At 58.6% G+C, this 22631-nt stretch overlaps 1 protein-coding gene across 1 annotated transcript in view; it reads right to left on the bottom strand.

Annotated features, from left to right (window-relative positions):
* KLF13 (KLF transcription factor 13) overlaps nucleotides 1-20014 on the bottom strand; it is a 37232-nt gene extending 17218 nt beyond the window's left edge. The window contains exon 1 of the mRNA XM_068991459.1: nucleotides 19408-20014. Coding sequence (XP_068847560.1) covers nucleotides 19408-20014 — 607 coding nt within the window. The remainder of the gene's footprint in view (nucleotides 1-19407) is intronic.
* Between the last annotated feature and the right edge of the window lie 2617 nt (nucleotides 20015-22631).

Below are 22631 nucleotides of genomic sequence, written 5' to 3'. Positions count from 1 at the left end.
TAGCCAGAACGTGGATGCGGGCCTTGGGTCCTGCCCGCCACCACCCCCTCTCCCGAGTGACTCTGATAATACTGGAGGGACAGGTCCAGCATTCTTGGCAGCCCAGCCTTTTCCTCGGAGAGTTGCTGTGCTAGCCTCATCACCCGTCTGCAAAAGCCATGGAGGGCACCAGGTGGGTGGACGCGGTGCCTGCCCCACCCCACCATAGAATATCCCCACCAGCCTGCATCACCCCACGAGCTCTAGGCTGTTTCAGTCATTGCTCCTGATTTCTGTAGAACTCTGTGTCCAGAGCAGCTCTGACAGTGTGCTTGTCTTGGGAGCTGCTTACTCCCCTCATGCAGCTCTGTCAATGGGTGCGGGGTGGGGGGCTCCCCACTCCCCAGCTCCGTGGCCACCGGAGGATGGGGGGCTTTCGGCTTCTGTGTCTTTATTCCATCTTACTGAACACTACTGTAGGCCAAGACACGCCAGACTCTGGTCTCCAAATCGGGACCCTGATATGTTAGGGGCGCCTGGAGACCCTGCAGAGAATCAAGGGCTGAAGGCTCTGTTCTCTCCTCCAGCAGGCCCGGCTCAGAGGCCAACCTGCTCACTGGACCTCGTCCCTCCTCCAATGCCTGCGGCCCACTTGCTGCACCCTAGGCTTGGGCTTTGGTTAGCGGCTCCAGGTCCACCCTATGGAGGCCAGGGTGGCGGCCTGTAGGCTGGGCGGGAGCCCTGGTGCTGGGGCGGGGGCTGAGCCTTCCCTGCCAAGAGCCACATAGGCCCCTGGACTGTGCGAGTCCCCTCAGCCCGGAAGTGGGGAATGCTTTGGGGAAAGCTATGGAGTTGCTGTCTCCAGGGGTCCAAGAGCCAGGTCGGGCCATGGGGGAGGGGGACTTCCCAGAAAGAGCCTGGTTTCTGTTTAAAAGGAGAAACAGACTCAGAAGAGTCCTCCTCTTCCTCACATCCAAATCCTGTGGGTGCAGGATCCCCACCAAGAGGACCTGGGGGTCCTGCTGCAGACCCCGGCCACCCCCGCTTGTGGCCAGATGGCTGTGGGAACTCTGGCCGCAGACACCGCCCCCCTTCTAGGCGCTATTCTTGGTGTGTGTCTCCCTTTGGGGGGAGGATGAGGGTGGAAATGATCAGAAGCTAAAATTAGCAAATGGCAAACAATTGAGGCCAGGGAACTGAGGTCGGCTGAGGATAACAGTTTGTTTTCTGTGGCCCTGAGGTGGTTTGAGCAATAAAGGGAATTGAAAATGAAAATAAATCTGGACGCCACCCAAGCCCTGCTGGGACCAGCCAGACAGGGGGCACCCGGGGGTGGGCGGCCGGATGGCAGGGACCAGCCTGGCCCCTCCTGGGGCTCCCCTCCTCCCGCCCACGGGGACTTCCTGCTGCTGCCCTGCGAGCTGGCCTTCTCTCCCACGGCTGCAGGGACGGCCTCCCTGGCACTAGCCTCGCTGACTTCTGCTCCAGGGAGGGCTGGTATAAACCCCCGTGACTGTGCCCTGAAGCCAGGCCTACGAGCCCCTGCCCTGGTTCCATGGGGAGTGGCGGTGACACACCAGGAAACCAGGCCCAAGGGTCTGTGACATGCTGGGTCACACGGTTGGGCGGGCAGAGGCCCTGAGCACACAGGCATGGCTGGGAGGTGGGCGCTGTGACTCCTGACTGCCCTGAGAGGGGCTGGCTGCACAGTGGCTGCAGAGAAGGGAGGGGGCCAGGTCTTGTTGCTGCCTGGCGGTCAGGGAGCTCTGCTCCCCTAGAGGTCACACTCAGTGCTCCTGGGAAGGGGGAAACAAAGCCCCCGTTTGCTCCTAAGGGTGCTCGGCTTGGCCTGGAACACAGAGGCCATGGGGTGGCTGTGGCCCCAAGGATGGGGCGCCCATTCCCAAGTCAGAGCAGCTGCTGGAGGCTCTTCCCCGGGGCCAGCCCAGGGCCATGAGCTTGAGGCACCGCAAGTGACTCCACCACCACACGTGTGCACATTTCAGTCCTCGAAGCCGCCACAAGGCGAGCGCTGGCCCACACCTAGCCAGGCTGGCCTAGACCCAGAGTCGCCCAGTACTGACCTCAGTGCCATTTACATCTCCAGAAACTCTGACCAGGGCTCGGCTGGCCGCCACCCGGGCCACCAGGTCCATGTGTACAGAGCAGGGAGCCCGGGTAATTTGAGGAGTGGAACTGGAGTCCAGGTGGGGGTCTCCTGTGGAGACCAATGTTGAGAAGAGATGGAGAGCTGTGGGTGTGGCCTGAGCCAATGATGAACACAGCTTCCGTGGCCGCTTCCCAGGGCCAGGAGATCTCGCATCTGAGGCCTCACGCCCTCTAGCCCTGAGGGCCCAGAGGTACAGCAGAGCAGTCTGAGGGGCCTGGGGTAAAGAGCAAGTCTGGGGCCTTCCCTACCAGCCAGCTCAGCTCACTGTGAAGACCTTGGACATTTAAGAGCACCCTTCTTCCTGCCAGGGTGCTGGGCTGGTACTCCCATGCATCACTGGTAGTGTCACTCATTCTTCCTTTCTAGAAGGCAATCTGCCCCTAAGTGAGCATTCCTGTGCTTGCTCCCAGGATGATAACCAGGACAAGCCCACCATGGGTGACAGTCAGTCACAGGCTTTCCAGGAAAGCAAGTCACTGGAGGTATCACAGCCCCCAACCCAGAGCCTAGTAAGGACACCAGGGACGAACAGACGAGGATGCACAGGGCAACCATGAGAAGCCAGGTCCAGGGGCCTGCTGGCACTTTGGAGATGTGACCACCACAGAATGTCACAGTGGGAAAGGGCCAAACGTAAAATGACTGTGTGGGATGATCCCACATTTCATGTTAAAATAGATACAGGGAGACGTGTTAACACGGTGTCTCGTGGGAGGTGGGATTAAAGTTACTGCTTTTCCTCTTTTTCTTTTAATGCTTTTCCATTTCCTAAATCCTCTTTCGTGAACACACTTGGCTTTTATAATCAGAAATAAAAACAAGTGCAATGCGCTAAAATCACAGTTTTCAGTAAACCTACTTCTTACAAGAAACAGGAACACATCTGACCCGGTCCCAGAGCACTACCAGCAAGTCATAAATGGGTGGAGCACACATTCTCCAACTGTCGATGGGACCCGACTCAGAAACTGCCCTCAGGTCCACGGATGGTGGATCTGGGTCATCTGAAAAGACACGTCTTTCCAGGAGATGCTGTGGAGTTCTCCACTTGGCTGTCCAGCATCCCCAGTTTTGGAGAAGAGACCTAAAGGTGAGGACAGAGCCAGACAACTGCTCTGAAAAGGTAAAACTGGGTGTCACATAATCTCTTTTTTGAGTTTTTCTAAATTTTCCAAAATTGTTTGCAGTTAATATCATTTTCAATAAAAACGTGTGTCTGCACATGCATGTGCGCATGCCACACATGACCCTCCTCTTCTCAGAGAGCACCAGGCTGGGCTGACACAGCCAGACCTTGGGCTCTGCTGTCACTTGAGCACAAAGCCAAGTCAGAAGTGACAGAAGGGGCTGCCGGCTGCTCCCGTATATGCTCATCGTGTCCTTGTCTCTTCTCTAGACTGGACTCTTCCGTGGGTAGCCTGACATCCCGCCACGTCCTGTGCATTTTCCACTTTCCTCCATCAGCAGGAAACCTAGGGTTCGGGTCCTGTGTTCAGAAATAGATGAGGGGCACCCAGAAAGAGCAGGAAGAAGCTGCCAGAGCCTTCCCTCCTCAAAGATACCCTTGGAGGGGAGGGGTATGCATGCAGCCCTGGGGCCCTGCCCTGGGGGACACGAAGGGCATCCGTGACACCCACTTTTCCTTTTTCCTTCCCTGGCCTCCAGAGTCACCCACCCCTTCCCTCAGGGCCCCCATCCACTTTGCTGATGATTACCCCCACAAGACTCCCCCTTCCCACCACCTCTTCTTGGCTCCTGGATGCCCACACCCTGAGCCTGGCTCTCATCACCAAGGTAACAGCCCTCTGGCCCAGACTTACCTCTGGACTACCCCCCAGAGACGGGGCAGTGCCTCTCTGCTCCCACACCCCCACAGTCCAAACTCAATCCCCCTACCCACGCCTTACTGGAGACTGGTTCACAGCTTTGGAAAGACCTGCCTTTCCCCTCTCTCCACCCACAAGCGCCAGGAAGTGCACTTCCCAAACCGCTGTCAGCCCAGCAAGGTCTAGGCACAGGGGCCAGTGCCCGTGACCTTGGTCTCCCAGGTGGTCCCCAGGGTGGGCCACAGGAGCCTTCTCCTCAGGAGCCTTGGTGCCAGTAGTGGAGCCCCAGGGGGGGTGCCTGGGATACTGGGGAAGGGGGACACCAAACCCCAGCTCCATGCCTCCCTGGCAGGTTTCTCAGCCTCCAAGTTATCATACCTACTGAGCACGGTGCCTGTCACAGATGCCCCAGGTCAGCGGTGTTCGTGATGGGAGGCACCAACCCACCCCCGCCCAGGGTCTCAGTGTGGCCTCGTGGCGGTGACACCCCCAGCCAGGCAGGTGCTGCCCAGCAGGGACATCAGCCCCACTCAGCTTCCCCACTTTCCAGACTCCATCCGCTCCACTCCCTCCCCAGTGCCTCCTTTCACTCCCAAGGGTCCCGTCACCACACACCTGCACAGGGCCCCACAGTCCAGGAGAGAAAAAGTTGGGGGGGGGGGTGCAGGCCTCCCTCACCAGTGAGAGCTGGGGCCTTCGAGGCACTCAGGACAGCAAAGACCCCCCTGCCCTGGCACCGTCCTGTGGGGCAACCCCACACATGTGGCTTTACACTCAGGTCCATGTGTGCCACTGGCCAGGCCAGCCCCTAGCTTCAGCCCTGGTGCCTTGATCTCGGCTACAGTGTGGCTAGAACCCCACTGCCCGAGGACGTGGCACCTCACATGACTCCTGGCCGGCCCACCCTGCTCCTTGGTGTGGTTAGGTTCTCAGTGCTACTTCCTCCAGACCCATCACCCTAGCCAAGTCTGTGAAGGCCTGGGAGGACGCAGATCCCCAGCACAGATGCATCTTCCGAAGACCACAGGCCCCAGTCCCCAGGCTGGCCCCAAGGATCAGTGCACCCCACTCATGGCCTCGGGTGTTGGAGCCTGTCATTTGGTGCCCGCCGCCGTGTGGGGGCAGGAGCCTGCCCAGCCTTGGGGAGGCTGGCACTGTCCTCCAGGGGTGCGGAGCGCTCCTGGCCACAGCGCCCTCACCACCCCAACCCCTGCCCTGCCAGCCGTCCTTCAGGCTCTTTTCTGTCCTGTAACCCACTGAAATATTGTTGACAGAAAGGTTCTACTGCTTTTAGGGGAAAAAAATCCATAAACCTCTGAACCAGAATTCATTCTCCACAGTCTTAGGACAGATCCTGTGATGACCGGGTTTGGCCCCAGGGAGGGTTGGAAGGACATTCCAGGCCTCCCTGAGCTCTCCCTGCCAACCTCTGGAAACAAGTCCCTCAGCCTAGGCCCCCGAGTGCAGGGTGACTCCCCATAAGCTAGGCCCATGTCGGTGGGGCAGGGGTAGGCCACCCCAACAGCCGAGCACCCGGCTGTTGTCAGTTCCCAGCGCCCCGGCACCCCTGGCTGGACTCAGGGACACGTTTTAACCCTGGCCTGATAACAGGGGTGAGGGTGGTGATGAAGATGCTCAGGAGACCATTCTGCTGACCCCCCAGCCCTGCTGCAGGTGTGAGAGTGGGGACCAGAGGTCAGCACAGTCTGGTCTCGTATGCAGAGGAGGGAGGGAGTGAGGCCAGCCTCCGGACAGAAGTGATAGGCTCCAGGCATAGTGGGCTGGGCCCCCCCCCCCCGCCGAGGGATGAATGACTCCAGCCTCCAGTGAGACGGGGAAGCAGACACCTCCCCCGTCCCCAAGTGATTCAGGAACTGGGACCAGGAGACAACAGGCCTGGCCTGGGAGCCAAGGTGCCCTCTGGCCACGTGACCCAGGGTTTGCAAGACTCCATCCTCCACGGGGTTCACAGGGCCACCATCTGAGCCTGCAAACCAGAGTGTGTCCCAGGACCCAGCTGACCAGCTCCCAGAAGCTCTGGACTGTGTGAGCAGTAAACAGTTCTCAGTCATTTCCTGTGCTGAGAAATTGTACCCTAACACAAGAAACCTGGTTGGCATCACTGTGGCCCAGGGTGCTGCTGACGCAAGGAGCGTCCCACTGTGTGCCCCGCAGAAGGCTGGACCCCACTTGGCCTCCTCACCATCTCCAAGCAGGTGAGCATCCCAAGGGCGGAGACAGGGGCGGGGCTGAGCAGGTACAGGGCTGCTGGAGGCATCTGGCTCGGGGACCTCACACACCGACAGCCTGGTCACTCAGTGTCCTCCTCTGTCCAGCGACCCCATGGAACAGCCCCTGCCCTACCTGGATGCCCACAAATGTCCTCTGAAACAACCAGATGCAGGACAGAGGAAGGACGGCCACACAGGTGCCCAGGTGTCACTCAGCACAGAGGTGCTCCTTCCACGTGGCCCCTCAGACTGCACAGGAAGCACCTCGATGCCAAATGCACTGATGCGAGGGTGAGAGCCTCGAGGAGGACAGAACTGTGGTTCCGCAGCTGACGAGCTGGCCTCAACAAGGCTCCCACACTTCCCTCTAGGACACAACTCTCAAATCTGCAAACAGAGAACTGCAGCCCCAAAAGAGAGAGAAGAAAGTGGAGAAAATCCCCAGATGGCCCGGAGCCCATGAGAACAGTCACCCTGGAAAACATCCCGGGTGCTGCTCAGACCCAGGGCTCAGGAAGCCCATGGTCCTAAGGGCGCTCCCCTGGCCATGGGGACAGAGCCCTTCACCTGAAGGGGCCACAGTCACTGCCAATGAGATCTCTGTCCTTCCGACTGAAGAGGCTGCAGTTTACAAAGGGGCCTCCCCGAGGTGAGCCTCTCTCCCAACACGGCCGGCTTCTGGAAGCCCCAGCCAGAGGGCCCATCCATCCAGGTGGAGTGCCCTGGCAGGACTGGCACTGCTGCTCATCACCATGAGATGGTCAAGACCAGTGATACCCAGTGGTGAGGAGGTGGAGGATGCCACCCCTGCTCCTACCCCTGGCCTGGGCATGTTCAGAGCTGCTCTGGGGACAGGGGCCTGGGCTTCTACCTCAAGGCTCCAGTTCGGCAGCTCCTGTCTTACATTGTGTGGTCAGGGCTGAGTGCCTGGTAACCAGTAACCAGTGAGGATCACCTCTGAGGGTGCCACTCCCCAGCCTGAGCACAGACTCTGGGCAGCGCATCTCCATAGCAATAGGATCTCTACCGCCTTTCTGTGGCCCAAAATGGATGGAGGGGCCCTTGACAGACCCGAGCTGAGGCTGGGACACAGCTCACCCACACAATGAGCCCCGGGGTGGTTCTGGGAGGCCCTGATGCACGAGCTGGAACCTACTTCAAAAAGTCATTCTAAGTCATCTGTTTCTCCCCAAAAGAGAAGTCAGCAAAAATGTCTGTTAATTCAGGTGCCCAAGAGCAAAGCAACAGTGGGGGGAATCCTGCTCTCATGGGGTAGACACACACACACACATGTACAGACACATGCACTCGTGGACACAAACGCACTTGTAGACACACACACACTAGTAGACACTCATAGACACACACGCAGTAGTACACACATTTGTAGACACACACAAACTCACAGACACACACATACTCCCAACACCACATGCCTTGTGCACGCTCTCAGGGCCACTCTCACGGCCCAACCTGCCGCCCAATTGAGAACGTGGAGCCAGGCTCCATCTGTTCTCCCTCCCAGGCCAACACCATACCGCACTTTGCGTCCGTTAAAATGACAGCACATAATCAGACAAAAAGCCCTTCCTCTGATGAAAACAAAGCATTGAGAGGCTCTTGACCGAGGTTACTAAGACACAGGGCATGTGCAGTCAAGCTTATGTGGGGCTGGGACCAGAGATACAGCAACAACATGGCTCCAAGTCCACAGCCCAGATGGTCAGGACTTACAGATGGCAGGACCCCCAACACACTGTCCCTGAAACCCCAACAGCCTCCTCCTCAGGGAGCTGCTTCTCATTCAGGAAAACCAGGGGTGGGGGGCCCACAAGGCAGCCCTGTCTTGTGCTGAGGGAAGGGAGCCAAGAGGCCTGCATACCCACTACAAAGACTGGCCCTGGACACAGGCCTGGCCCAACTCTGTAGACGGCCATGTGGGTCTGCTCTATGCATGATAAAACCAACAAGGTCAGCTTCCTTGGAGACTCACCTGGCACCTCCTCAGTGGGGGCGGATGGAGCAGGGCAGTGCCAGGTAAAGGGAGAGGCCTGTAGGAGAGCCTGTCACTGGGTGTCACCCAGCGAGGTGCCCCCTCCTGGCTAGACCCTGTCGAATCCAGGGATACCCAGCCCAGGCACCTCTGAGAGCAGCAAGGTTTAAGAGCAAACACCAAAGTACACCTTGTATCAAGGTGTACACAAGCTCCTATCTTGGCCTCCCAGGAGAGTCTGGCATCTGGGGGGTGGGGGGGAAGGCACTGTTTGGGCTTAGACAGACTTCTGGATGCATGTTTTGGGGCTCTGAACACCCTGAGATGAGAGAGGTATCTCCCCAAATCTCTCCAGAGAGCTTCATCAACCTCAAAGTCAACACAGTCCTTGGGCAGTGCTGAAGTAAGCACTCGTGGGCCAGGACCCTGCCATCGCACCCTCTGCCCCTTCCCCAGCCATGCCAGGGCCTCTCCACAGTTTAAAACAAAAAGCCTATGAATCATGGGAAGAAACATGCCTCCTATAAAAGGAATATAAATGTTTATTAACAAATTCTAGGAACCAGGTCAGGCATCTTGGTATCTTAGTCACTCCAGCTAATTAAAGGGAAAAAAAAAAAATCAAAATAGAAGCTCATCCTAGAAACTCGAGACAATGAGAGCTTCTCTCACCACAAGCACTCTGAGCCCTGGCTCAGCCGGTTGCCAAGGCAACCCAGTGTTTACCTCTCCCTCCACTGTGTAGGAGGATGCTGACCATTGACTGGGAACAGCTAGGCTGCCACCTCCAACACCTCACAGGAAAGGCCGCCTGGGTGTCCCCAGGGGCCCAGAAGACTGAAGAGGAAGCTACAGCCCCACCCCAGCCCTCTACCACTCTCCCAGGCTGAGCCAGGCCACAGCACAAAGGAAGGGCTTCTCCGGCATCCTGGGCCTGCTCCCCAGTGCACCCACCGCCTCTGCCCAGGACTGGAAACCCTTGAGGACAGCTTGGCAGTATGCGTAGATCCCAGGTTGGGGGAGAGGAAAGGAACGAGGAGGTGAAGGAAAGGGAGGAGAAAAAGGAGGAAATGTGAGGACCAGGCTGGACTTGCTGCTCAGCTCAGGTCAGCCACAACCAGACCCCATACCAGGCTGCCAGCCCAGATCAGGGCAGAACAGCCCAGAACAAGTGACCTACTGGCACCCAGGGAGTCACACCCTCCAGCACGGCTCCAGGATCCCTGCTGCCCCTGCAGCCACTCTGGACACACCGTGCCTTCCCCAGGCTCCTGCAGGGTGATGCTGGGCGTGATGACACACCTGCTGCAGCTGGAGCCACCTGGCCAGAGGCCTCCTGACAGGCCTCCTTCCAGAGAAACAACTGCCCTGAGCTTTGGCAGGAGGCTGGCCATATTCACACACATAAGCATGCACAGCACGTGCACACATGCGTGTCAGTGTCTATCTCCCAAGGCCCTGTGCAGAGCTGAACACATGATGGGAGGAGCTGAACATGGAAGAAGTTAAAACAACTTGCTCACAAGTTAGGGAGATGATCAGGGGAAGGGAGATCAATACTGATGGTTCTCAAAGGCTCAAGTGAGTGAACTGAAGGCTGATGCCACCTGTCCAAAGCAGGATGAGGGCAGGTAACACCCAGTCCAGTGCTCAGGAAGGAAAGCCTATCAAAGAAATCAACCCTGAATATTCATTGGAAGGACTGATGCTGAAAGCTGAAGCTCCAATACTTCGGCCACCTGTTGCGAAGAGTCGACCCTGATGCTGGGAAAGACTGAAGGCAGAAGGAGAAGGGGATGAGAGGATGAGACGGCTGGATGGAATCATCAATTCAATGAACGTGAGTTTAAGCAAACTCTGGGAGATGGTGTAGGACAGGGAAGCCTGGTGTGCTGCAGTCCATGGGGTCGCAGAGAGTAAAACATGACTTAGCAACTGAACAACAACAAAGAAGACAAGGCTGAATTTCCTGCAAACCCCAGAGGCCAGATGGTAACTCAGGGCAACCACCTCGATCACCAACACAACAGCTATCACCAACACAACAGCTATCACCAACACAACAGCACGACGCCTGTGCAGTGAATGCTCAGGCCCCACCCGGAAGAGGGCTCAGAGGAAACACTGAATGACATTTCATGATCATAAAAGATGGCATTCTGCAAAGTCCCTCAGACTATCCCAGGGAATACCCTGGTGCCTTAGGCCAAACAACAAGGCAACGTTATTATTTTTTATTTTTTAGCTGCTCTGTGAAGCTTGTAGGATCTTAGTTCCCTGATCTGGGATTGAACCTGCAACCCCTCTAGTGGAAGTGCACAGCCATAACCACTGGGCTGCCAGGGAATCTCAAAGGCCACAGGATTTTCAGGCAAGCAGCCCAAAGGGGTTCCCTAGAAAAGACAAGGAAACCTGAGTAACGGCCCTGAGCACCCAGGGCTGCAGAAGCGGGAGTCTCGAGTGGTCCTCCTGACCCTACACTCCCTGTCCTCGGGGACAAAAATGACAACTGATGAACAAACATGGGGAAGTCCATCCAGAATGGGAACTGGGCGAGACCTCAGTGATGGATGGAGATCTGCCTGAGGCCCACCTGCCTGCCCCACCGTGCTCACCCCCAGTGGGAGAGGATCACCCACGACCAGTGGGCAAACCAGAGTGGCCTGAAGTAGGAAGGAGGACAAAGGGCAGAAGTCAGGGAAGCAGACAGGGCCCCTAAGTGGCCAGACTGCCTATCACTCACCATACAGCTTAGATTAGTATCAGTGGCAACTGTGTAATGTATCCACACTTACTATCTCTCCCTCTAGTGAAAACCTGTAAGGTTTGTTACTATAAGATGCTAACCCCCCAGCTTCCAGACCCTCCCCCATCTCAGACGAACAGCTCAGGCGGCCAAAGGCCCAGGCAAAACACCACTGTCAGCCAAGGACATGCCTGTGCCTCCCAGGCCCTGGTCGGTCCCTCCTGGCGGCTGAGCGCTGAGGTTTGTGTGTGCCTTTTATGGTTCCTCTCTGTTTCCCAACACTTTCTTGCAAAAACCTCCACTCTTGATCTGTCATTAACTTTAGCTTCTTCCTCTAGCCCCCAAACACTTTATCTTTTTTATTTAGTGGAAGTGTGTTAGTTGCTCAGTTGTGTCCGACCCTGCGACCCCATGGACTGTAGTCCACCAGGCTCATCTGTCCATATTTCCCAGGCGAGAATACTACAGTAGGATGCCATTTCCTTCTCCATTTTTTAAAGTGAGTGTTAATATACTAAAAAAGTTAAAAACAAATGAGCTCAGAGAAGGAATATAAGAGAAAGAAGTTCCTGTCCTGCTCCCATCGGAGGAGGATGACATCCAACTTAACCCAAGGGTATAAGGAGCCCCGTCCTGGGCCCTAGACCCCCTGCCAGGCTGCCTAGCTGTCACCCTGCTGGGGCCCCAGATGGGGGCCAGGAAGCCCCTCCAACTCCTAAGCCCCCTCCCTCTCCCACACCTGTGCTTCCTTCCAGCTGGCCGTGTCTGCAGGACACGGGCCTTGCCAGAAGCTCCTTCCGAGACAGGACCCGGCACAGGCCAAACCTCATACTTCCCAGTGAGTGACCACCAGTTTGGGCCCCAAACTATTTCTTGCAAAGCTCTTTCTCCGGCTCCAGGAGGCAGGCCTGTGCTCAGGGACCGTGGGCCACCCACCTGTGCAGGACAGGCCACGGCACAGGGACGCTTAATCCAAGGCCTCAAGTCTCAGCACTTTTCCAAACAGGTCACCTTGGGACAGACTGGCTGATGGCCACGGAGGGCGGCCAAGTTCCTGGTTAGCAAGTGTTTTTGCATGATGAACTTGAGAAAAGGAGAACAATCAACAGATCACTCCCACCCCCACCCCCTCTGCATACAGTAAAAACCTGGAGTGTGGCTCCCCAATCCATGCTGCAGGTTCAGAATGATGTCATGCAGATGCCACACTGGGCCAGGCTGCCCTCACTGTACACACAAGGCCCATGGTGAACAGGGAGGACACCCACCCCATCTGCCGCACTGGGCCAGGCCTCCCCCACACTGCACACACAAGGCCCATGGTGAATGGGGAGGATGCCCTGCCCCACCTGACTCAGTGGGGACAGGGAGCAGGGAGGACACGGGACAGCCAGGCCACTGGAAGATCAAGGAGTGCTGTCTCCCCTCCAGGGCCCACTCGCCCACTGCAGAGCCTCCTTGCTGGAAAAGGGCTGGGGGCGGGTGTGGGCCCCGACGTGTGAAACAGACAACCGGGACCAGAAGTCATGGGTTCCATAGAAACAGGTTCCATGGAAACACACTGCAGGCTGAGATACTCAGGCCAGCTACAAGGGACAGAATACCTTGTAAATGGCAGAACTCGGGGTTGGGTGAGGGGTTCTCCTGTCCTACACTAAGTACCTCATGTTAGATCACTGCCCTCAGAGTAAAAACTCAGAGGTCTAGCCTCCATTGTCTTGGCCCAGGGCAGGGACCGAGGCCTCTGAGCCCAGGGCTTGGCTCCAGGGGACTCTGTCCTCTCCAACCGCTTCCAGTCACACAGGAGCAGGTGCTCCTGACTTAACTAACAAGTTTATTCCCATCTTGACAGGACACTGACTTCCAACTTGGGGCTGTGAAAGGAACAGAAAGCAGGCTCAGGAGTGTGGACTTAGATTCAGATTTGGTTTTTTTCTGGATAGTATGTTGAGATCCACTAGGACATTAAGGGTGCCATGGGCTGCAGGACCTGCCCGCCCAGGTCTGGGAGACGGGTCACTCTGGGCACAGAGCCGGGTGTGGGTGCGCTGACTGTGAAGAACACACCCATGACCACCTCCTAAACCGTGACGAAGACTATCTAGAAACATCTGATTCAACCTAACATTCGGGGACTCCCGAGTTGTCCTCTGACTTTAAAAAAGACTTCCAACAACAAACCTGAAAAACCAGCACTGGTCCAGGCAAGGAGGCTGGGGGATGCACAGAAGCCAGGCAGGTGGACCAGGCAGCAGGGGCTGAGTGCAGGTGAGCAGACGGCACCCCAGCATGGTACCTGGCTCCATGAAGGACCAGCGGGACCCTCTGGCAAGCCACGGTCTCAGAGTGGTATTTATTGTTGAGAGCAGGACATTCCTGTAGAGTGGGGCAGCCTGGCAAACACCCCTTCATTTGCAATACAGCACCGCATGTCCCCCTCTGGGGCACCAGCACTACCTGTGCTGTAGTTTTGACCAAAGATGGTTTACATGGTATCTGATCATGAGAAAAACGATGAGACAAGTGCAGATGGAGGGATTTTTCTGCAAGGCAACTGGCCTGGGTCCTAAAATGCCAATGACCCAAAGACCCAGTGATGCAGAGAGACGGGGTGCTTTCAGACCCAGGGATGCTAAAGAATGAGGACAACCAAATGCAATGTGTGATTAACCACATCCTGGCTCTTGTGTGGGCCACCTGGGGGTGGGTGACGGTTATCAGGGAAACTGAATATGGACTGTATGTTACATAGTAAATAGTATTTTGAGAGATAAAGAAGGCAGAAAATATAATATTTAGAGAGAGGAGGCAGGAAGGAGGGAAGAAAGACTTCTTTTTTAAACTGGGAGAGAATATTAACTACCGACTAGGAGAATATATGCAAGTACACTGTACCATCTCCTAATGTTTCAGAAGTAATAAGGACTTGCGGGGGAAGCAGTGTGCGAGGGGCACATGGGCTTCTGACACCCTGAGGCCCTGCTCACCTGTCATCCCCAGGTTCACATGGGTGCAGCTGTCACACAGGCAGACATACTCTGGAGCGGGGCTGCCTGGTATAGGTCCCAGCTCCACCCTCACCTGCTCTGCAACCTCCGGCATATTTCTTAACCAGTCTGAGTCTGGCTGTCCTTTAAAAAGGAGTAGCAATAGCAATGCCTGTTCCATAGGGTCCTATTGCAAATGGAAGCCCTGGCCCCTGGCAAGCAGTGTGGATATGCTGGACACAACCTAAGAGCTGAGTGTGTCATTCTACAGGTTTTTTATTTTGAAAACTCTTTTCACTGCCTTCTTTCAGCCCAAACCAGACACACCTTAACTATGCCCTGAAAGCTCCAGACCTCTGTTGGGAAGATCAGGTGTCACGGGGCACAGGCCCTGGGGATGGTGGGGAGGATGGCATGGCTTCTGCAGACACCCCAGGTCTGTCTGCTCTAGTGCTGTGGGGTTTGTGGGGTTTCTCAAGTTATGCATTTAAACACATTACTACCACATGTGAATAAGCCTTTGGTTTCCTTTCTCCCAGGCTTTTAGCCACCAGCAGTGCATCTCACCCTTGCCCTTCTGATGCACTACATCCAGGAGTTAGACAACCACCGACACTCAAAGTCATGTTGGGGCAGACAGGCCCTGAGAGCCAGGAGTCCCCACGAGCCCCCTTCAATGAGTGGACTTGGCAGCAGCACCTGCTCTGAAGAGGGGACTCCCCCAACCCTGTTGGTTCCAGAGGCCACACACAGACAGGGCCTCTGATTAAGCGAAACCTGGTCCTACCAGCCGCTCACATGGAAGCAGGTATGTGTGTATGTGTGTGTGTGGGGGGGGGTTCCAGTCTGCTTTCAGGCAGGGGAGTGGGGAGCAAATAGCTCACATGACACTCCTCCACTAGCGCAGGCTGTGCCAGGTGGCCCACGGGGCATACCTCACTGCAGCGGTGGCTGAGCACCAGCGGGTAAGCCATGTCAGGATAGCAGGATGGCTGGTCGTGAGGCATGGCTAACATGGCTTTGTTGAGGTTGCTTCAAAAAATGTTCTCGATGTGGTGCTTTCACATGTACAAAAGGAGAAATGGAAGATTTTTTTTTTTTTTTATAAAAAAAGAAAGGACAGCCAGCAATATAGCAGGACCCTTAGCCCTGGGGAGACCAATATCTTTTGGTCTGTTTCCTTTCAAAACATAACCTGTCCTTTAAGTCAACAGACTAGCTGCACCACGCACGCGCCACCTATGCTGTCACTAATACCGCTAGGTCTCGATCCCCCACAAATGCCAGGTGGACACCAAGACACACACAAGAGTGCCCTGCTAAATCGTTTCCAACAGCAAACAAATGAGAAAAGCAGCACAGCTGTGCCTGCAGCAGGTAAGAGGCTGGGTGACTGACAGTACCGCCACAGAGCTGCACGCTGGAGTATGAGGCAGCCAGGAAAAAGAATGAAGCTGCCTCCCTAAGCAAACACACAGGACAAAAGCCTTGACTGGATGTGTTCTGTGGATCCTACATGTGTGTTTTTAAATCACCTACTCCGTGGATAAACATGCATGTGTATATACACAAAATGCATTAAAAGAGTCTGGAAAGAGATGTATCTATAACATAGAGAAACAGTGGCTAGCTGGGGGAGGGGAGAGCTCGTGAATTCTGCCTGCACACTTCTGCATTGTTTGAAGAGTTTCACAACCAGGCCGACTGGCAGGCTAGGACTGTGGGGGAGCAGGGGCGGGAGATACTGGCCTGGCTGTGGCCCAGACAAAGTGCTGGCCCTCTGCCAGCGTGGCTTGCTCTGGGTGAAGGAGATCCTGGCAGCCACCCTCCACGCTGATGGGCTGCCTTCCCAACACAGCTGCCTGGGGAGCACCTGCCAGGGGTCTAGGCTGGCAGTGTGCTTGGAATACCACGTTCTAACGCCAGAGCTCAAGTCAGGGGAGAGTTAGGAATAAATCCTGGCCCCCGTAATGGCCCTGGGAATCAAATCCCCTGTTCAGGGGGTCAAGATAAATTTTAAACAAACCCTGCCCCAAGTGATCACAGGAAATGGCTGAGACAACGCAACCTTCTCTACTTTCCATCCCACACAGGCCAGGTGCGCAGGAGCAACTAACTCTGGGACCACAGGAGGCGGGGCTAGATCCACCTTTCTAGCTAGGCCCCCAAACCTGCTGAGACGGCCCAGTCCAGGGTGCAAGGGGAGGTTCTGGCTGCTGGAGCTGGAGGGCGAATAGGGTACAAAGGTTATCTGAAAACAATTGTTTGTGAGAACCCACAGGGAAGAATGGATCCAGGATGTGTCTGGCAAGAAAGCCCGGGCCCACTCTGCCTAAGCTCCACTAAGCCCAGCAGGCAGGAACCCTCACATGTGTGACGTTGCCAGGTAGGAGGGATTGGGGGTGTCCTCAGAGGGATCCAGTGCTTCCCTTCTCCAAGTCCTTGAATTTTCAAATCAAAGCCCTTCAGACTCCAAGAAAATCTGCTCCTGGTTTAGGGAGTCCCCAGAGTGAGGTTAAGCAAACTTCCCAGGTCTGAGCTGGGAAGTTATGATCAACCAAACAGTAAGGGGATTCAGTTGCAAAGATGATCGTGTTTTGTTCTAGCATGTGCATGCTCTAACACCAGTTACCTAAAGGTGACAGAGGGCCATCAGTCCTGAGGATGACCAGTGGGGGATGTAACAGGGGACCACACTGCCACACAGCTAACCAGGACAGGTGGCTCTTTGCATGTAGTTGGTCTGGGTGGTGGTGGGAGATCGAAGTCAAAGCTGACCTTAGGACCTCCCAGAGGATTTTCACATATGCACACCCGTTTCCTGCAGACCTTCCAGGTGGTCAAGGGAGTAATGGGAATCAGTCCCTGGTCACAGAGCTAGGCAAAGCAAGCTTCCAACTGCCTCCTTGGCTAAAGTCATATTGGTATTCATGCCCCCCCACCATACAATCACTATTGTTAGGGGGTCCGTAACAGTTTGAAAGGCCTAGCGTGACCTGAGTCACTGCCTGCAGAGACACTCCCCACCAGAACACTCTGGGAGCCCACAAACCAGGGTCTGCCTCCTGGGTCTTCCCAAATCGCCTCTGGGTCAGCCCCTGCAGCTAGCTTGCCTAGCCTCTCCCTTCTGTGGGCTGCCCCTATGCCCTCTATGATCACCAGTTACTTATGCTCTGCACACCTGGGCTCAGGCTTCCTGAAGGTGCCCTGAGCCATAGGTAGGTCCTTAGTTCATAAGCAGATGCACCTGGAGGGACCCCTTAAACTTCAGTCAGCATCTGGGACCTAGGAACCTACATTTCCAAAGGCCCCAAGGGACCCTGTGCACTCCTGACTTGGAGATCTGCTCTGGAGGCAGAGATTCGAGTTTCTGCACACCTGGAAGGCGGAGCCGGCTCCCTGCTCTAAGAATGAACAGACTAGCACACTGCAGGCCAAAGAATGGATTCATCCTGTTCTGGCTTCCAGGCACCCCGGAGAAGCTGGCTTCCGCCCCACTGCGAAGGCGCGGGTTCCTAGCGCCCCTGCCCTAAACATCTAGCCATCTTGCCCCGTGCCGCGCAGGGCACAGGCAGCCTGGACCAGGGGGCTGAGGCAATCCGGAAGGCAGCCCCAGCCGGAGGCCCGGGCGAGCCCCGCCCCGGGGCCGATCCCTCCGCAATTCGCGAATCTGGCTACCGGGTGCTGCCGGGTTGGGAAAGAAAGAGAAGTCGCTCAGTCGTATCCGACTGTTTGCGAACCCATGGACTGTAACTGACCAGGCTCCTCTGTCCATGGGATTTTCCAAACAAGAATACTGGAGTGGGTTGCCATTTCCTTCTCCAGGGGATCTTCCCGATCCAGGGATCGAACCCGGGTCTCCCACACTGCAGGCAGACTCTTTACCGGGTTGGGAAGCCACAGTAACACAGGATTCAGAAAGCTTTTCCAATACACTCCTCTGTTCGGTACTGGCCTGGCTCTCAACCGAGTGCTCAACTCCAGCCACAAACCAAACGCGGCCCGGCTACCAGGTGATGGGGTCCACCTCGCTCAGAATCCAGCGTGGCCCCTCCCCCACGACCACACCCACTCTTGCAACAACGTCCCCACCTCCGAGTCCACACAGCCCGAATTCTGACTCAGCCTAGAAATGGCCCCGCCTTCAACCGAGACCCCACCAAGCTGTTTGAGCAGTCATAGCGCGGGACCAGAAATTCGGGGCCGGCGTGGGAGGTGCAGTTCGTGAGATACGCGGTTCCTGACACCTGCAGCCCGTGGGGCGGTTCATTTGCAAATTTATCGGGAGAAAAAGCTTTAGATTCTTGAAAACTGCGGCTTTTAAATCAGTCATTTAATCAGCTTGTGAACTGTTTGACAAATAAGACGCCTCAACTTTTGAAAAAGGTTAACGGGTATGAGAGTTTTGAACCGGTCCCCAAAGTGGAAGACTTGTGTCCAGAAGAGTTCGCGTGGGCTCAGAGGAAATACACAATTCTTTAAACCAAACTGGGAGAGAAAGCATGCCATCCATTGAAAGGTTGTTTCCACTTTTGTGTTAAAAGACAAAAAACCACAGAGCAATCTACGACAAAGTCCTGGGCCCGCGAGAGGAAAATGTTGCCCTGGGGTGGGGGGCGGGCGGCGGTCTGGGGCTCCTAGAATGTCAGCTCCCGCCACCCGCCCCCGTGCAGGTGCTGCCCGCCCGCATCCGGCCCCGGCAGGTGAGAGCGAGGCCGGGAGGAAGGCGGCGCAGATCCGCGGCCAGAAGGCAGTGCGCTCCTTTCGGGAGACAGCGCCCCGGCCCCACGGAGCCCCTCGGGTCTGGCGCGCCCCCGCCGGCCGGATGGGCGGGGCTCCCACAAAGAGCCCCGGACGAGGACCCAGAACCGCCCCCCGCGTCGGCAGCTTCTGGCTCCGGTTTCGACAAATTAAACCTTAGAGCGCTGGAAAAATTACAGGAAGAGGAGAGCGAAGAATGTGCCGAGTGGCTGGAGAAAGCCCTGTCCCCGCGTGAACTTCGCCCGCCGCGCGCCCGGGCCGGGCCCGCCCCTGCTGAGCGCGCGCCCGACCGACGGGGGAGGGGCCAGGAGAGGACACCCGCTCCCCGCGGCTCCCGGGCGGCCAATCTGCCCGGGTGCCACTTGCGACCCCCAGCCAGCTCGCCCGCACCTGCCCGCGCGCCCCCGGGCCTGGGCGGGGTCCCCGCCCCTGGGCCGGATGACGACATTCGCCCCCGCGGCCCCGCCCGAGCGCGCCGGAGGAGGGGGCGTGCCCGGCGGGGGCGCGGTCGCCGGGCGGGTGCCGGCTCCCAGCGACCCGCTTCGCGCGGCGCGCAGGGTCGCCCGCAGCCCAGAGCCACGGCGAAAGGGGCGAGGCCCTGACCGTTCCCGGCCCGATCGCCCTCGCACCCAGCTGGTGGCTCCGGGGGCGTGGCTGGGCGACTAGCACTGGCCCTGGATCGCTTGCTCGGGGCTCCCGGGCCGCCCCACTGACCTGTGTGAGTTCTCAGGTGCGCCTTGAGGTGCGAGGATTTCCCGTAAACTTTCTCGCAGCCCGCGTAGTGGCACTTGTGCTTTCTCTGCGGGGACTCGAGGTCGGTGCGACTTCGGCCCCGCCGGCCCCTTTGTCTGAGGCCGGGCTCGCCGCTCCCCGCGGGCCCCGGCTCTCGCTCGGGCTCCGGCTCTCGCTCGGGCTCCAGCCCCGCCTCGGGTTCGGGCTCGGGCTCGCTCCACGCCGGGCTGAGGGGCGCGGCCGCCGCGCCACTGGCGCCGGGGAAGGCGGGCTCGGGGGCGGGTGGCGGCGCCGGTGGTAGGCGGCAGGGGGTCCTCGCCTTCCGGGCCGCGGCGCCTTCTCTGCGCTCTGCCGGGGCGGGCGCCGGCGCTTGCTGGTTAAGGTCCGCTAGGATCCGCGCCACTACGAAGAGCGAGGCACTGTCCTTGCCGTCGCGGCGTTCTTCGACGCGGGGCAGCGTGGCGGCGACAGTGGCCGCGCCCTCGGGTCCGGGCTCCGGCCCCTCCCGCGGCCCGTGCACGACCGCGCGGTTCGACATGGACACGAGGCACTCGGCGGCGAAGTGGTCCACATAGGCGGCGGCTGCCATGCTGCGGGATCCAGCCGGCGGACGGGCGGCACTGCTGGTTGCTGCGAGTCGTCAGCGGCGCATCCGCACCCACGGCCTCCGGAGAGCGGGCGGGGGGCGGGGGCGAGGCGCGCCCTCTCCGCGGGCTGGGCTGGGCGCGCAGCCGCCTCTGCCGTCACCCGCGCGGCTCCGCGTCTACTAGGCGCCCGCCCGGCTGGGCTCCGAAGAGTAAACGCATGGGGGGCGCCGGCGAGTGGGATCCCCACGCGACGTCGGGGGCGGCCTGTCCTAAGGATGCCGAGCGGCGACGTTAGGGACGACCGCGCCAAGTCGCGGCCGCAGCCTCGCCGCGCATTGTGGCAGGCGGGACAGCAGCCGTGCGCGCCGCGGCTCGGTGTGGGCGGCCCGGCTCCGGGGGTGGGCGGGGCCGGGGCCACATCTGGACCCGACGTCAGCCCCCAGCCACATCCTGGCGGCGCAGGTTACAGGCGGCGGCGGCGGCGGCGGCCGCGGGGAGCCGCGCACGCGGAGGGGGCGGGGATCCTGGAGCGCGCACCGGCGGGATGGAGCGGTCGCGCGCCCGCCTCTGGGGAAGGGGCGTGGTCGAGGACAAGGACTGGCGCCATTGGTTCGCGGGTACGCGGCCCGGCCAATCCTCACAGTGAGAGACTCCCACTCGGCCTAGGGGCCTGCGCGTGCCAATGGGCGTGCCCCCTTGGCGGCGGGAGGAGGGGCGGAAATTAGAGCCGTGAGCCGGGCACGCTGACGCACCACGTCCGAGGGCGGCAGGCTGGGGCGTGGCCGCGCGGGTCGCTCCCCCACCCCTCAGCGGCTGGGACCCCGCGGGGTATTTTCCTGCTGGAGCTTTTGTACGGTGACAGCCTTGAACCCCGGCGCGGAGGCAAGCGCTCAGGAGGGCGCCCCTTTGTCCCTCCCGCCCCGCCTCTGCCGTGCGCCGGGTGGGCGCGCCCTGCGGGGCTCGCCTCCGCTTCTTCCTTTCCCCTCCCGAGCGAGGTGCCCAGCGAGGAGGCGTGTCCGCTCTGGCCAGCTCGGAACAACCCCGCCGCACCCCGCCGAAGCTGGGTTCCTGAGCGGCCGCGCCCCGAGATTCGGGCCGCTCGCCCGCTGCAAGCTCCTCCCCTGCCGAGCCCGGTGTTCGGCGCGGCCTAGCAGGGAGCGGGGTCTCGGGTGGGGCAGGGGATGCACTGACGGGAGGGACCTGGAGCTCCCGATCGTCCCGGGCAGCCGGGAACTGGGACCGGCCGCACCGCCCTTGAGCCTGGGTCAACCGGAGGCGGACTGGCACCAGGCTGGTGGTTAGCCTGGCAGCGTGGGTGACGTGCCCACCGCGTCCCATGCTCGCAGGAGTGAACTACGTGCCGGGGCGCTGGCGCCGCTGCTCATGGAACGCGGGGCCCCTTCCTCTGCCTCCCCTCCCCAGGCCCGCTGCCAACTTCTCCCGGCTGCCCCTCTCCCTCGCCGCCGGGGAGGCTTCCGACGCCCCCGACTGCGCGGGCCCCGCCCACAGCGCCCCGCCCACCCGCTGCCTGGCCCCGCAGAGGAAATGCTCCCTGCCCTGCCCCGCCCACTTGCCCTTGGCTCTCGCCCGCGCCCTCTCCCTCGCTGTCTCCGAGACCTCCCCACCGCCCTTCTCCAGGCCTAGGCCATCAGCCTAGAGGTTAGAGGCTGAAGCCGAGCGCAGCAAGCCCCTGGCCGGAGAGACCGGCCGGGGTCTGCAGCCCTTAATGGACATTCAAACGTGTTAGCTGCCCGCGCGGGGAGAGTGGAAGGAGGGCAGCCCAGGCACTGGATCCCTCGGACCAGAGAAGAGGGGTGGGTGGGACAGAGTCGTTCTGCGCACAAAATTAAGAGCAGCCATTTCACACCAAATTATCTTGGGGCCTGGGTAGAAAAAACTTTCCAGGTCACCAAGGACAAACGCGTTTTGGGTTGCATGTTGTGGTGACCTGTAAACTGGTGTGGACGTCTGGGCTCCCTGGGAATCTGTGACTAAAATCCTAAAGTTCCAGCTCACTGGTGGGCGCCCCCTGCGAAGACCACACAGTGTGCTCTGCAGCGGTGGGGCTCTGTACTGGGCCACTGGGTCAGACTCCTCCTCTAAGAGGGTCTCCTACTGGCAGGAAGTAATCTCTCTTTTCCCAGGCAACTTCTGTTGATGACATTTAAGAGATTTGTGTTCTGACCAAATAATGATTCAGACTGTTCCTGCAGTCTCACCACATGTCACAATCAGTCACTTCATTAAGGATGGAGCTGGCCCTGTGCTGACTTACCAGCCATCCACCTCCCCTCCCCACTCTCTCCAGCAAGCAGGATTCTGCTCAATCTCCAAGGTACCACTAGCTCCATGACCCCGCCCCCCCCCCGCCCTTGACACACTCCAGCCTGGGCACACCCTGGCAGGCCTCTTAGGAGTAGGCGCCCTTCTAGGCGTTGGGCTACAAGTGACCATCCTCTGTTCTGGGTGAGAGACATAGGCCTGGGTCAAGGGTCCCCTGCAGGCACACATCTCCCCACCCCCATCCACAGCCCAGAACAGTCCCAGGTCTCTGCATGGATGCAGCCTCCCTGAGTGTTTTGGCTGCACTCTCAGAGCACCCTGGGGGGCAAAACTCAC

This window comes from Capricornis sumatraensis, chromosome 19 (genome assembly GCF_032405125.1).
Source record: "Capricornis sumatraensis isolate serow.1 chromosome 19, serow.2, whole genome shotgun sequence".
Classification (NCBI taxonomy): domain Eukaryota; kingdom Metazoa; phylum Chordata; class Mammalia; order Artiodactyla; family Bovidae; genus Capricornis; species Capricornis sumatraensis.
Note: the sequence above shows the minus strand (reverse complement) of the source record. Positions and strands in the feature narration are given on the sequence as shown.